The 14,233-nt window shown below is 30.3% G+C and overlaps 2 protein-coding genes and 1 long non-coding RNA gene across 3 annotated transcripts; all 3 read right to left on the reverse strand.

The window, feature by feature from the left end:
* Positions 1-1,405: 1,405 nt before the first annotated feature.
* Positions 1,406-4,487, reverse strand: LOC111718241 (uncharacterized). Its single transcript, XM_023493789.1, has 8 exons — positions 4,427-4,487; positions 3,773-3,885; positions 3,346-3,454; positions 2,981-3,051; positions 2,452-2,506; positions 2,102-2,145; positions 1,852-1,877; positions 1,406-1,533 (listed from the first exon to the last, which is right to left on the reverse strand). The coding sequence occupies exons 2-8, from the start codon at positions 3,866-3,868 to the stop codon at positions 1,506-1,508; spliced, it is 429 nt and encodes a 142-aa protein (XP_023349557.1). The 5' UTR covers positions 3,869-3,885; positions 4,427-4,487; the 3' UTR covers positions 1,406-1,505.
* A 1,187-nt stretch (positions 4,488-5,674) lies between these two features.
* Positions 5,675-6,081, reverse strand: LOC111718243 (uncharacterized). The gene is made up of 2 exons (XR_002769012.1): positions 6,009-6,081; positions 5,675-5,707 (listed from the first exon to the last, which is right to left on the reverse strand). It is a non-coding gene; the product is annotated as an uncharacterized LOC111718243 (long non-coding RNA).
* Position 6,082: 1 nt separating this feature from the next.
* On the reverse strand, positions 6,083-7,730 carry LOC111718242 (ELL-associated factor 2). Its single transcript, XM_023493790.1, has 3 exons — positions 7,527-7,730; positions 7,065-7,116; positions 6,083-6,170 (listed from the first exon to the last, which is right to left on the reverse strand). Exons 1-3 carry the CDS (start codon positions 7,625-7,627, stop codon positions 6,090-6,092), a joined length of 234 nt encoding a protein of 77 aa, XP_023349558.1. The 5' UTR covers positions 7,628-7,730; the 3' UTR covers positions 6,083-6,089.
* Positions 7,731-14,233: the final 6,503 nt, after the last annotated feature.

Below are 14,233 nucleotides of genomic sequence, written 5' to 3' on the forward strand. Positions count from 1 at the left end.
GAAACTTGGATTTACAGAATTTCCTGAAGTATCCCTATTTCAGCATTTACTTGTCAGGCTTGAGAAACGAAAGATAATGTGAAAAAATGTTCAGAAAGTGGTGGTAGCAAAAATATATGCTAATAAGAGAATCTATTAATTTTTCAATACATATACATAACAATTTAAAAATACTGAAGCTTTAAAATATACAAATTAAGTTTCATTGAAAAAGATTTTAAAAAGTATTTAATTGATATGTAACAAATTCAATTAGTTTTTTCTAAAAAAAATATTTATAATTTTCTCAATTTCACCAGACAAAAATAACAACGTGAAACAAAATGGAGAACATTTACAAAATAAAACTTGAAATTTTTATAAAAAAAAAGAAAAAATGATTATCCGTTTAACGCTCCTTGAGAGATTTTTTTTACTTAATTCGGGAATAAATAAAGAAAATTTAAGGATCAAACAAATCTGAAATAAAACTCCTCGAAATCATACCATTACTTCTGTACAATGTAGAAAGTATACCATACAACAATGTAGGATTAACAATGCATTACTTCTAAAAAACATTTTAAAAAATCAAAAACCAGATATAACATTAAATTAAATATATTGTACATCGAAAAACAACAAAAAAAAGTAACAAAGGTGAATTTTAAATGAACAAAAAACAAGGGAAAAAGGAAAAAACTGAAATAAGAAAGTTTTTGTTTTTCATTAAAAAGTTTTGTTTTTCATATTTTAGAACATTAATACAAATAAAACTTAACAAGTTTGACCCTTCCTGGGGCAGTCGACGATTTCAATGGGATCATCAGATCAATTCAAAGCCTTCACTTTTTAACATAAAAAACGGCCGTTTATAGTTTTATAGATATGTAGAGGGTACCGTTGTGAACCCGGCATGCAAATTAAATAAGAACTATTTAAATGTGGGTCAATACAGACCTTTCGCGAACAATATCAACAAAACGTATGAAAAAGCTGCGCGATTATTTTGGTAATCTCGCGCATCTAATAAATAACAAACTCACAAAAAAACGAAAAGAGAGCAATATAATATTAAAATATAAATATAAAAAAATGTGAACAAGAAAGGGGTAAAAAAAGTTATCTTCTTATTAATCGAAATGTTCTTACCGTAGGAAACATGATTGTTCTACAAGTCTGAATTTTCATTTTTTTACAATAAAAACATTTCTTCACAAAGTCACGTTTGGCATTTAATGATGGCTTTGAGATTTACAAAATCGAAAATATATACCACTGAAATATATACCCCTGAAATATATACCACTGAAATATATACCCCTGAAATATATACCACAGAAATATATACCACTGAAATATATACCACTGAAATATATACCCCTGAAATATATACCACTGAAATATATACCCCTGAAATATATACCACTGAAATAACACTCAGGGTTACTTGACAATTCATGAATAACAAATAACAAATAGAACATTAACAAAATAAAATAACTTGATTGATCGATAATTAGCCTCTAGTCCGAGTTATCAGAGTCCGATAATCTATACTCAAACATTGTCAAACTTTTTTAAGATTTCTTAGTTCATATGGCAAACAGTTAAATATTCAAAAAAAAACAGAAAAGAACGCGGAGGCAAAAAAAATGGACAAAAAAATTTTTTTAAACAGAGAAAAGTAAAAAATATGTTAAAAAATATGAACTCAAAATTCGAAAGTTTCACTGAAAATCCGCGAAATTTTTATTTGTTTTTAAATGTACGAAAAAGAAAGGCTTGTTAATGTAAAAGCAGTACTAAGACTATTACTTGTCAAAAATGATTAAAAAGTTTAATCGTATTTTAAAGATAAAGTTTGATTTCCTAAGATCGTCGCCCAGGATATCCGTCTAACAATAATTCATTCATTCAAACATCAGAAAATAAAAATAATTAAGTTTCTAGTTTCAGCTTTATAAGAAATATCCGTTAATGTTTAAAATCTTTCAAATTAAAAAAAAATGACAATTTAAAGCTATTCTTTAAATTTAGTAAAAACTACAGAAAATTAGTTTAATTTTAATCTTCTTTAATATAAATAAATTCATGATTTACTGAATGAATAAACAATTTCCTTAGGTTGGAATGGATGCGATGATTTTGATGAAGAGTCTTGTGCTAAAAAAAAATCTTTTTAATAAATCTTAATGATGCTCAACAAAATGGTGATGGACCCCATCTTATGGAATTCTACGGGACAAGTATTGGGCCCTAAATATCTCACAAAAACAAGGGTAGGCGAGAGAAAATAATTGTTGATGTTCTGGGGGAAAAAATACAAATTGGACATCAAAGGCAATTTGATCTTTGTCATACTTTTATCCAAAACATTTACCCAAATTTAGCAAAAAACATGAAAATTGATAAAAAAAAAACTTATCAATTGATTTTTATGGAAATGTACAACCCTGTTAAAATTTGTACCTGCGGATTTTCTATGTTTAGGTTCAGGCCTAGCCGAGGGCAGAACACCTCCTCTCTGAGAAAAGAGTTTTTTTTTAGAAAGCAAAACTAGTCAATCAAATCATATCAGGTTTTTGGGAACGTCCTACTCCCCGCTCCCGCAGTCTTGAAGTGAATTAACCAAGTGCTTAGGATTTATTCTATTTTTATCGGATCCTGGATCGGTTTTGAAGGCAACAAGTTTGTTCTTACAATTTTTGGTTGATATTTTGCCCCATTCGATCCGGATCCGTTGATCCGCCTATTTTTGGCCAGAAAGCAAAAATGTTGCGGGGATCCTAAGCACTGGAATCAACTAAATCAAGAATGAATTAAGGCCGCTTTAAGTGATTAAGCTACGTATTTCAGTAGATCTAATAGGCAATTATTAAGTCACTGTTCTCAAACATTCTAATTCTATTTGTTGAGTAAACAATTAGGAAATAAGACAAAATATGTAAAAATAAATCTCAAAAAAATTAAGATTTTTTCTTCATAATTTTTGATTTACCTTGGGTAGAACAGGTTCAGAGGAGAAATCCTGACTCATCAAACTTAGTCCGGTATTCTCAACCCCAGATCCTAGATATCAATCAATCAATCAATCAATCAATCAACCAACCAACCAACCAACCAACCAACCAACCAACCAACCAATCAGATATTTAAATGATCTTAAATTAAAAGAATTAATCAGTGACTCAAATAATCTATCAATTAATCTGTAATATCAGTCCACAAAACTATATAATATATATATAGATGTCATATTGACCGATGCAAGATTACCATCAGGAGTAGATATGTTCTTGATACTCAAATTTTAACCCGCTTTTATTTTATGATCGCTAAAAAAAATGGCAAAAATGATCTTACGTTTTGCCTCTCCAAAGTCTGAATCAGAATCGCTTGAATCGCTAGAACTGGAACTGGATGAGTCGAGAGGTCGGCCCAGAGAGTCCAGAGGTCGACCCAATGTATCAATCTAGAGGCCAGAGGTCAATACTTATATAAAAGGCCTGGGATGATTGAAAAAAGTTGATTTCTCATTTTTTATTTGTATTTTCCATGCTTTAGTTTACAATTAGAAACAGTTACAAATTCTATCAGTAAATCTTGGAAAAAATCTGTTAAAATTACCTAAACTAATAATTGAAATTTGGACAGAAAAAAAATGGAGTCCAATGCTCCATTAACTTTCTGATAAATAACTTAATTAAAGATATTAGCAACATACATCTTTTTATATGCAAATTTCTTTAAGTTATAAAATAATTTTTAATATTTCTTCTAGAAGTTGTACCTGTGAGAGACTTGGGCTCGATTTAGTGGACCCCTGCCGTAGCGGACTAGGTTTGGCCGAACCGGGCCGTGCTGGACTTGACTTAGCGGAATTCATCGGAGTAATACAGAACTCTGAATTAAGCGGATTAAGGACATCATTACCGGATTAAGAAGAAGTTAAGTAGAAAATTTTTAGCGGATTAAGAAGAAGTTAAGTAGAAAATTTGTAGCGGATTAAGAAGAAGTTAAGTAGAAAGTTAGTAGCGGATTAAGAAGAAGTTAAGTAGAAAGTTAGTAGTGGATTAAGAAGAAGTTAAGTAGAAAGTTAGTAGTGGATTAAGAAGAAGTTAAGTAGAAAGTTAGTAGCGGATTTAGAAGAAGTTAAGTAGAAAGTTAGTAGCGGATTAAGAAGAAGTTAAGTAGAAAGTTAATAGCAGATTTGGCAGAAAATGTGCAGTGGACTAAGAAAGTATGTACAGTGCAGTGGATTGAGATCAAAATCTGTAGTGTTTAAGCACAAAATTTCGTCTTATCAAGGGCAAACTTTTGCTTAACGGATGAAGAACAATATTAAATTGATCAGATTTTAAAATATTTTTTCATCAACAATATATTTCCTCGTAAATATTTAGATATAAGGATTAAGGGTATCATTGTGAATCAAATTTCCCACCTGAATCTGTTTCCCTAGATGTTGAAGGTTTCCGTGATCTAGGGGCTGCCTCATGTCTACAGAAAATATAAAATTTAGGGTGCACATTTTTTTTCCACGGGCAACGCCGGGCCTTTCAGTTAGGAATTTTTTAAATATAGGATGCAGTAACATTTCATCACTTATTCTATTTTTATAATTATACAATTCATTATTTACAAGCTATAAAAAATAGAGTGCATCAACTTTTCATCATTTATAGTCTATAAAATATAGTGTGCACCAACTTTTCATCATTTATAATCTATAAAATATAGGGTGCACCAACTTTTCATCATTTATAATCTATAAAATATAGGGTGCACCAACTTTTCATCATTTATAATCGATAAAATATAGGGTGCACCAACTTTTCATCATTTATTATTTATAAAATATAGGGTGCACATTTTTTTGTCATTTATAATCTATAAAATATAGGGAGCACCAACTTTTCATCATTTATTATTTATAAAATATGGGGTGCACCAATTTTTCATCCTTTATAATCTATAAAATAAAGGGTGCGGTAATATTTTTTTATTTAAAATCTATGCATGCAAAACATTTTATCAACAAATTAAGTGTCATCCAAATTGCAAGAGTACAAAGTTTTAATAATTTTAAAACCTTTGAGTAAATTAATTCCCTCTAATTTAGTAAAAAATCCCTCATGCTGGAACAAAAAAAATTCCCATGAAGAAATAATCCCCCCCGCCCCCACTTGGCGGAAGTGGAATAAAAATCAACCTTATGCAACTAAAAGTTCCCCAAAAGAACTGATGCATCTATTCTTGTTTACAAATTCCGCCCAGAGAGAACTGGTTTTAATATGTACGCAGAGTATACGCAACTGCAATTAACTTTCCTTGCCTTACATTCTTGGCACTCATGAATAACCTAAAAGTTCGTTTTAATATTCTTTTTTTATCAACACACCTTCTTATCTAATTCAGTAAACATTTTAAAATTCCTAGTAGGTAAATTCCTTTGTTGGAACCTATCATCATCTACAATAATTTTTGGACCATTTATCTAGAAATCTGAGACATAAACTTTTGAATTAGCATTTACACCTTTTTACACATTTAAAATTAAATTCATTTAAAAACCAATGAGGTAGCAATCTAGATTTAGAAGAGTTATTAATTTATTCATGTTTATTGAACTCAAATTAATTAGGCTTACCGGCTGTGGAAATCTTTCGGAATCCGATTTATCTGATTTTTCTGCTCGCTCTGCTCGCGTCTTTTTTACCATTATCTGAAGATTTTAACAAATATTGACGGGTACAAACAGTGTTCCAAAATAGACCAAAAGACTTCAGTTTAACTTGTTCGTTTATTAAACATATTTTCTCTGCGGGTCAATATTTTGGCGGTTTATGAAAAACAAATATCTAGAATAAACAATTTTGAAAACATTTGCCCTTATAACCCTTTGCCAAATTATGAATTTCCTAAAGTATAATGGCAAAACAAGTCATTGCACATCTTAACTTAATATTTAAGATAGCAGATAAAAAATCTAGTGCTAATATTTAAAACGTAAAATGAATATTGACCTGATGGGACAACCTTTCAAGAGTTAATTCTCCAGTTTCATGATCGATAATTAATATACATTCCTGATTATCATGCCACTATTAGTCTCCTACCTTATAATTAGTCTGACCGGATCCATCTATATGAGGAAGAGAAACAGCAACAGAACTGTTTTCTTTAACCTAACAAAATTATATATTTTAAATTATAATTTTCAACATTCAATTTTCCTGAGTCCAAAACTAAAGAACGAAAAGTTCCGACATAAATGTTAAGTTTCAGCTTAAATGCCACTTCTGACTTAATTTAAACCTTAATTTAACCCTGGGCTTAAATATTTAACTCGTCGATTTTGGCGAGTTAAAATTTTAACCCGGAAATCCCGCATTCAATTATGAGATAATTCAATGCATGAAAATGATTTCATTTGACTATTTGAGTTTTTAAACCTATTCCCGTTATCGTAATTCTCGTGATTCTGATTGGTTGAAATTTTTTACAGGAAATTTAAATTTCCCTTATAGGTTTAAAAGTTAATATTTAAACTCAACTCATTATTTTTCAGAACTTTTAAGCTGTAACTTAAATTTCGCGCATTCTTTAGTTTTAGACTCAGAGCTGAACACTTTTGAATAAGATATCCTTAATCACGATCGGTTAATAAATCTGGAGATTAATAGCAAGAGGAGAACGAGCATTATTTAATCTGGAGATTAAGAAAAAAGAGGAGATCAAGCATTGATCTCGTTATCCCATTCTAAAGTTTTCAGCTCCGGAAACATTATTTCTTTCTTGTCTTCTAGGTCAATGTTTCCAGACGCTCTGTAAATCCTCCAATTCACCAGGCGTGTAGCTCTATCCTTTATGTATAATGTTTTCTCAATTATATTATCTCTATTTCATCATTTCTGAAGATTTTAACTTTTGTACCTTTGAGAATTACAAATTGCTTTATCAGCTATGTTAAGAAATGCATAATAGCCTTAAATTATTGCATTAAAAACATGTATAGTTTAATATTGTAATTTGTAAAAATATGAATTTAAAAATTACAAAATTGTAAAAAACTTTTGTACCTCAAGAACTCCATCTTTGTCCTCGTCTATGGAAACAGGTTTAAAATCGTATCTAAACATAAGTTAGTATTATTTAATTAGAATATCTTTAGAGCTGTATAACTAAGTTCTCTAGATCAAGAAATCGGGTCCGTCCTTATAGCATACGATTTTTGGACCCAGCCCCCCGGGCGCCACCTACTATCAATTTTATACAAGACAATTTCCACAAACATTTACAATATTTGTTAGGACAGGCTATAGGAGAACCGGTTCANTCCCTAGGAAATTAATCAAAACATCATTTAAGGCCCGGATTCCGAAAGTATATTTTAATACCTATTTTAAACAAGAACGCCTTAGATTAATGTGTCCCCGCAGCGCCCAACTCTTATAATTATGGATATATTTCCAATTTTATATTAACATGTACAAAATATATACTTTATTGAAAAACGCATTAAATATCAGCATTAATTGTACCTTAAACCATGATATCGACTTCCACTCTTTTTCTCAAAACTTTTCCCGACAGTTAACTTTCTTGGCTCTGGTCCTAGATATGAGGCTAGCTTGTCGGTCATTCTTAAGGAACTCGGTCCCTTTAGAGTCTAGGAAAGACTGACTTCTGCGTGTCAATGACTCTTAATTCAAGATCCTCTGAAAACAAGTCAAATAAACAACGTACCCTCAAAAAAAAAAAGCAATTTTAAAAAATCAAAAGTATTTTTCATTTGAAAAATATTATTCTATCAGTAAACACAATTTAACGTAGGAAAAGGTAACGTGAAAAGTGAAGTGTCTGAAAAGAAAGTGAATGTACGAATGCCGCAACTATTTATGTTTATAGAGTTAGATATAAAGAAAGTCGTCATTGTTATAAATTCTAATTAAACTTTTATTAACAAAAGAAAAAATACAAATATAGTGAATCCCAGATATATGAATACATAGCAGTATAACATATTTAAGATCAAATGCAGCGGAAAAATGAGTTTAATAATAATATATCAATTGCATTGCATACCTTGAATTAAAATAAAAAGAAGTTTCTTTAGAATTATGAAAAAACTTATGACGGTCTATGTATTCATTTATCAGGAATTCACTGTATTTGAAACATTTGCGAATATTTGTTTTTAAAAAAGTACGATTACGATTTACTCTATATTTCAATGGTTTAAACTATTTACCGTAACCAAAAACTGCATGTTTCATGGGACACCCTGTTAGTCGAGATCTAATTAAAGGTCGTGATTTTAAAGTTTAATCCTTTTTGGGTAACCCCACAACTCTAATGCTATAAAATTATCCCTAAACTTAGCTTCCCCCTCTTTTCCAAATTAAATAAAATATAAATATATGTATATTTGGGTCGTCTTTAAAGGGAGTGTAGCGGAAAAATTACAGGGTATAGGCTTACGGCGAAAAATAATCGCTTTTTGATCGCTAATAATCTTACTTCTATCTGTTGCTGCGTCTATAAGGAGAAAATTGTTAAAAGCGACTCATGCTGAAGAACAAAGCGTCCATACAATTATTAAGAAAGTTGCAACTCGGATCGTAAAATAATCAATTTAATTCCAAACAAATAAAAAACATTATTAAATATCAGGGGCGGATACAGGGGGGTGGCGGGGGGACATTCGCCCCCCCTGACAGATTCAGGGAGGGGCGTAACCCCCCCCCCCCTGATATTTCGAGGCAAAAAATGTTCCCAATTTGATAAATGTTATTGTTATCGATAAATTTAGAATTTGAAATTTGTAAGTTAAGTTATAATATTGTTTATATCTAGTGATGTTCCCGAATAAATACTCATTTATCAAAATTGTAATATTGTTCCTAATTTTCATGCATTGAAGTATTACCAGTAATTTCTTTTTGCTTAAATTGCTAATGTTCCTATTATTGTTCCTGTTCCTGTGTCCGACCCACCTTAAATCCCTGTCCTTATCCTATATTTTTGTTTCTAATTCCTGAACAGTCTGTTTATTGATCCCAAATCCCTGTTCTAATCCTTTATTTTTGTTCCTAATTCCTGAAAAACCTTTTTTTGTTCCTAAATCCCTGTCCGAATCCTTTAATTTTGTTCCTAATTACTGAACAATCTTTTAATTGTTCCTAAATTCCTGTCCTAATCCTTTATTTTTGTAGCGGATTAAGAAGAAGTTAAGTAGAAAGTTAGTAGTGGATTAAGAAAAAGTTAAGTAGAAAGTTAGTAGCGGATTAAGAAGAAGTTAAGTAGAAAATTAGTAGCGGATTAAGAAGAAGTTAAGTGGAAAGTTAGTGGTGGATTAAGAAGAAGATAAGTAGAAAGTTAGTAGCGGATTAAGAAGAAGTTAAATAAAAAGTTAGTAGCGGATTAAGAAGAAATTAAGTAGAAAGTTAGCAGCGGATTAAGAAGAAGTTAAGTAAAAAGTTAGTAGCGGATTAAGAAGAAGTTAAGTAGAAAATTAGTAGCGGATTAAGAAGAAGTTAAGTAGAAAGTTAGTAGCGGATTAAGAAGAAGTTAAGTAAAAAGTTAGTAGCGGATTTAGAATAAAATGTGCAGTGGACTAAGAAAGTATGTACAGTGCAGTGGATTGAGATTAAAATCTGTGGTGGTTAAGCACAAAGTTTCGTCTTATCAAGGGCAAAATTTTGCTTAACGGATGGAGAACAAAATTAAATTGATCGGATTTAAAAATATTTATTCGTCAACAATATATTTAGATATAAGGCTTAAGAGTATCATTGTGAATCGAATTTCCCACCTGAATCTGTTTCCCTAGAAGTTGAAGGTTTCCGTGATCTAGGGGCTGCCTCATGTCTACAGAAAATATAAAATATAGGGTGCAATTCCTAAAAAATCTTGCCCCGCCCCCTCACTTAAATCCTGTATCCGCCCCTGTGAAATATCAACTATATATACGAATGCATCGAAAAATTATCGATGATTATCGGTTGTGATATCTGAATGATTTGTTTGGAATTGAATTGATTTTTTTTTGATCCGAGTTGATATTAGAGGCTCAGTATGAGACCAGTGTGATGTTCCTTTGTCATTTGTAAATTTACAACCTATTTGTAAATTCATTGGAAATATAGACGTTTTTCGATAAAAAATATACAAGTAAACGAAGGATTTGTAAATTGTAAATTGTAAATTGTAAATGCCTAATGACATTATTTTTATATTGAATATACTAATTTGTAAATTGTAAATTGTAAATTGTTAATTGTTAATTGTAAATTGTAAGTGTAAATTGTAAATTGTAAATATGTATATATTTACAAGGGATTAAAGCCTTATATAGACCTCTGTANTGTTTGATTTTACCGGGAAAGTGAGAGATATGTAAAGTTGTAATCTCTGTTATGTCTGTTTGTCTGTCTGTCTGTTTGTTTGTCCGATCATATCCCAGGAACCACCTGGACAGATTTGCCTCAAATTTTGATTGGGGAACTCGGGAGAGCCACGGGAATGTTCTAGGCCTGGTTTTAAGTGGATCAACTATTAAAGTGAAAATTAAGTTTCCCGGTAAAAATCCAACAAGGGCGGGTTAATGGCACGCGGAATAGAAAATTTGAAAAAGACTTCTCGTCTAAAATAGAATAGAAAAAGACTTCTTGTCTAATATAAACTAGAAAAGACTTCTCGCCTAAAATAAAATAGAAAAAGACCTCTCGTCTAAAATAAGATAGAAAAAGACTTCTAGTCTAAAATAAAATAGAAAAAGACTTCTCGCCTAAAATAAAATAGAAAAAGACCTCTCGTCTAAAATAAAATAGAAAAAGACTTCTCGTCTAATATAAACTAGAAAAGATTTCTCGTCTAAAATAAAATAGAAAAGACTTCTCGTCTAAAATAAAATAGAAAAAGACCTCTCGTCTAAAATAAAATAGAAAAAGACATCTAGTCTAAAATGAAATAGAAAAAGACTTCTTGTCTAAAATAAAATAGAAAAAGACTTCTCGTCTAACCTAAAATAGAAAAAGACTTCTAGTCTAAAATATAATAGAAAAAGACTTCTATTCTAAAATAAAATAGAAAAAGACTTCTCGTCTAAAATAAAATAGAAAAAGACTTCTCGTCTAAGATAAAATAGAAAAATGGAATAAAATGAAACGAAAGACTTCTCGTCTTTATGACACTTTAATAGGAAACTGGTTTAAGAATGTATGCATATTTTATCTAATGAACCTGAACCTTGGTGGCTGGGGAGATGTGAGATAGCAATCTGGAGATATTACATCTTAACTTTGCTAGGTTTGATTGATCTATGAGCTAGAGCTTCATTCTTACTCCTGAAACTGTCCCCTTTCATCCTGTAGATCACCTTGAAATATTCTACCACAGCTTTGCCCATCTTGAGCTTCCATGCATCTGAAAGATGAGGCATGCTTGGGTTTAGTACCTTTCCAGGACCCTAGTCGATGATCAGCAAAATACATTGATAAACTATAATATACGTCATAAATATATGGATAAACTAATGATGATACTCTATTAATTTAAGTAAAAATTATATTAGCTTTCAAATAGAAGTTTTTCCCAACAAATTATATTAAATTTAATTAAAACGATTTTCCTTGTTTTTGTCCTACAAATTGCAATGTTCGTAAACTTTCATTTCTATCATAGTTTTTAAAAAAGGAGTCTACATAAACAAATATGTGGGATACCCCTTAGATTCTGTGTGAAAATGTTTCAAACATGTGTGAGAATATTTTACGTCCCACCGTCCGATAAGGCCCAAAAAAGCCTGTTTGCTACGTATAGGTGAATAAATGAATAAATGAACAAATGAATAAATAAATAAATTTTCAATGAATGAATGAATAAATGAATAAATGAATAAACAAATAATGGATAAATGAATAAACGAATAAATTAATAAATTAATAAATAAATAAAAGAATAAATGATTAAGTTATACAAGAATAAATGAATAAATGAATAAATTGATGAATAAATAAACGAATTTATGGTTAAGTTATAAAAAGATAAATGAATAAATGAATAAATGAATAAATGGATCAATGAATAAATGAATAAATGAATAAATGAATAAATGAATAAATGAATAAATGAATAAATGAATTAATGAATAAACAAACAAACGATTTAGTGAATAAATAAACAAATGAAAAATTAAATAAATGAATAAGTAAATGTATAAATAAGTGAATAAATTGATACAATGACTACATTTTAAATGAATAAATGAATAAATGAATAAATGAATAAATGAATAAATGAATAAATGAATAAATGAATAAATGAATAAATGAATAAATGAATANATTTTGTTTACCGAAGAGTGCAAATTTATCGACAATTTTGATCAATACTCTTTTTTAAAACAAAAATTCTAGGAACCTGCAACGTAGAAGGCTACAAACAAAGAATGAGGAGCTTATACTCTAAAATTAACACAATCACAATGTTAAATTAAGTCTTTTGCCTTAGATTTCACGGGAGTGTTAGAAATTGGCCAAATCTGCAAACTTTTCTTTTTCAAGCGTATATATCTTCAAATTCAAGCCGAGTTGAAACAAACCTACACCATAAGAAGAACGTAGAAATACTTTTCGCGAAAATTGTTTGGCGAAATTTCGCGAAAAATAATTTGGCGAAAAATAATTTCACTAAAACCATAGCTGCAACAATTTATTGCGCAAAAGAATTCTCTAATCTGAGAGCTTAGCATTAGAAATTTTATTACATCATAATTAATAATTTCTCTTCCGTATTTTTTCCCCAATATTAAGTTTTTTTCGCGAAAATTTTGTGCTTTTTCGCAAAAATTTCTCTTTTTTTCGCGAAACAGATTGCAGCGAAATTTCGCAAAACAATTTAGCCTTTCCAAGTGTTAGTTTTGGAACTAATGTCCCCTGGATTTAGTGATTAAAATGAAATGGCTTATTTAATGATTTGTCAAAGAAATATTTAAGTTGCAGAGAATCATGAATGTAAGGAAAAAGGCCTAAACAATTCCACGTAATGTCGTCTCTGAAGTAACATCCTATAGTAGGTAACCCTGATTACCGCATAATTCTTAAAACTTAATAAAAAGCTTTGTCAGACTAAAGTTATGATTTTAGATATTTTCCCAGTGACTATTTCCCAAGAGGCGACTTCCCAAAGATTGGAAAGTTTCTGTTTGGGAAATTAAACCTAATTTTAGATAATTATACCATGTATTGTATATATCTATAAGTTATTAAAACTCAGGAACCCCTTGACCGATTTGCCTCAAATTTTGGTTGGGGAATCCGGGAGACCCACAGGAATGTCTTCAGTTTAGTTTTAAGATTGAATGGGTCAACTTTCATCGCGAAAATTCAGTTTCCCAGTAAAATCATCAATGTGCGGGTAAATGGAGGGAGTAATTAGGCGTAACCTGGGCAGCGCCAGGTTCCCAAGCTAGTATAGATATCACAAATCTCACACTTTTAGTTCAAATGTAACAATAGAAATTACGGTGACAATCCCTTAAAAATTGAATTTGACGGCGTAATGCAGTTTCTGGCCTCTGTAGACCGTAATATGACAGTATTATGCAACTAGGCCTTCAATAAATACCTTTTTTTCGTCCCATTTTTTTATTAAATTCTTTATTGCAATAACATTTTATTACCCAGGGGGTCAACAGTTGCCTACCCCCCCCCCCTCCCCTCCCCCCACTAGAAGCTGCATTTTCCTTTTAAGAAACACATACAAATGGTGTGCAGTTTCTTTTAGAATCTTACGATTTTACCTCTCTAACTTTGAAGGAACCAAAAAAGTTTTTGTTGCTTTTTGCTTCTCTAGATTTAATCTTGTGTATACCCCTGATGATGCTTTGTATTTATTTTTTAGAAAAATGAGAAAAAAAAATAAATGTCATATTGTTGATTTAAAACCTGCCATAAAGGAACCAAACAGTTTAATTATCTAGCAGCTCCTGAATAAGACAAAAAGAGTTATTTTTAAAAACACAAAAACTCACACACTACACATTAGTACGATCAGAAAAAGTTAAATAATTATCGTTGAGTTTTCTTTCTTTTTAATATGAAATATTTTAATGTATACTATGTAAGTTGTAACTAACTAACTTACTAACTTACTAAAATATGTAAGTTGTAACTAACTAACTTACTAACTTACTAAAATATGTAAGTTGTAACTAACTAACTTACTAACTTACTAAAATATGTAA

Source organism: Eurytemora carolleeae, unplaced genomic scaffold (assembly GCF_000591075.1).
Source record: "Eurytemora carolleeae unplaced genomic scaffold, Eaff_2.0 scaffold556, whole genome shotgun sequence".
Lineage (NCBI taxonomy): Eukaryota > Metazoa > Arthropoda > Copepoda > Calanoida > Temoridae > Eurytemora > Eurytemora carolleeae.

What these genes read in the sequence shown, in the direction of transcription:
- LOC111718241 (XM_023493789.1), bottom strand. Translation starts at nt 3,868, where the DNA reads ATGAATTCCGCTAAGTCAAGTCCAGCACGGCCCGGTTCGGCCAAACCT. An exon ending in CGAGCCCAAGTCTCTCACAG is followed by an intron (nt 3,455 to 3,772) that starts GTACAACTTCTA and finishes TCTGGCCTCTAG; the next exon opens with ATTGATACATTGGGTCGACC. An exon ending in AGACTTTGGAGAGGCAAAAC is followed by an intron (nt 3,052 to 3,345) that starts GTAAGATCATTT and finishes ATTGATATCTAG; the next exon opens with GATCTGGGGTTGAGAATACC.
- LOC111718242 (XM_023493790.1), bottom strand. Translation starts at nt 7,627, where the DNA reads ATGACCGACAAGCTAGCCTCATATCTAGGACCAGAGCCAAGAAAGTTA. An exon ending in AGTCGATATCATGGTTTAAG is followed by an intron (nt 7,117 to 7,526) that starts GTACAATTAATG and finishes ACTTATGTTTAG; the next exon opens with ATACGATTTTAAACCTGTTT. An exon ending in ACAAAGATGGAGTTCTTGAG is followed by an intron (nt 6,171 to 7,064) that starts GTACAAAAGTTT and finishes TAATTTTGTTAG; the next exon opens with GTTAAAGAAAACAGTTCTGT.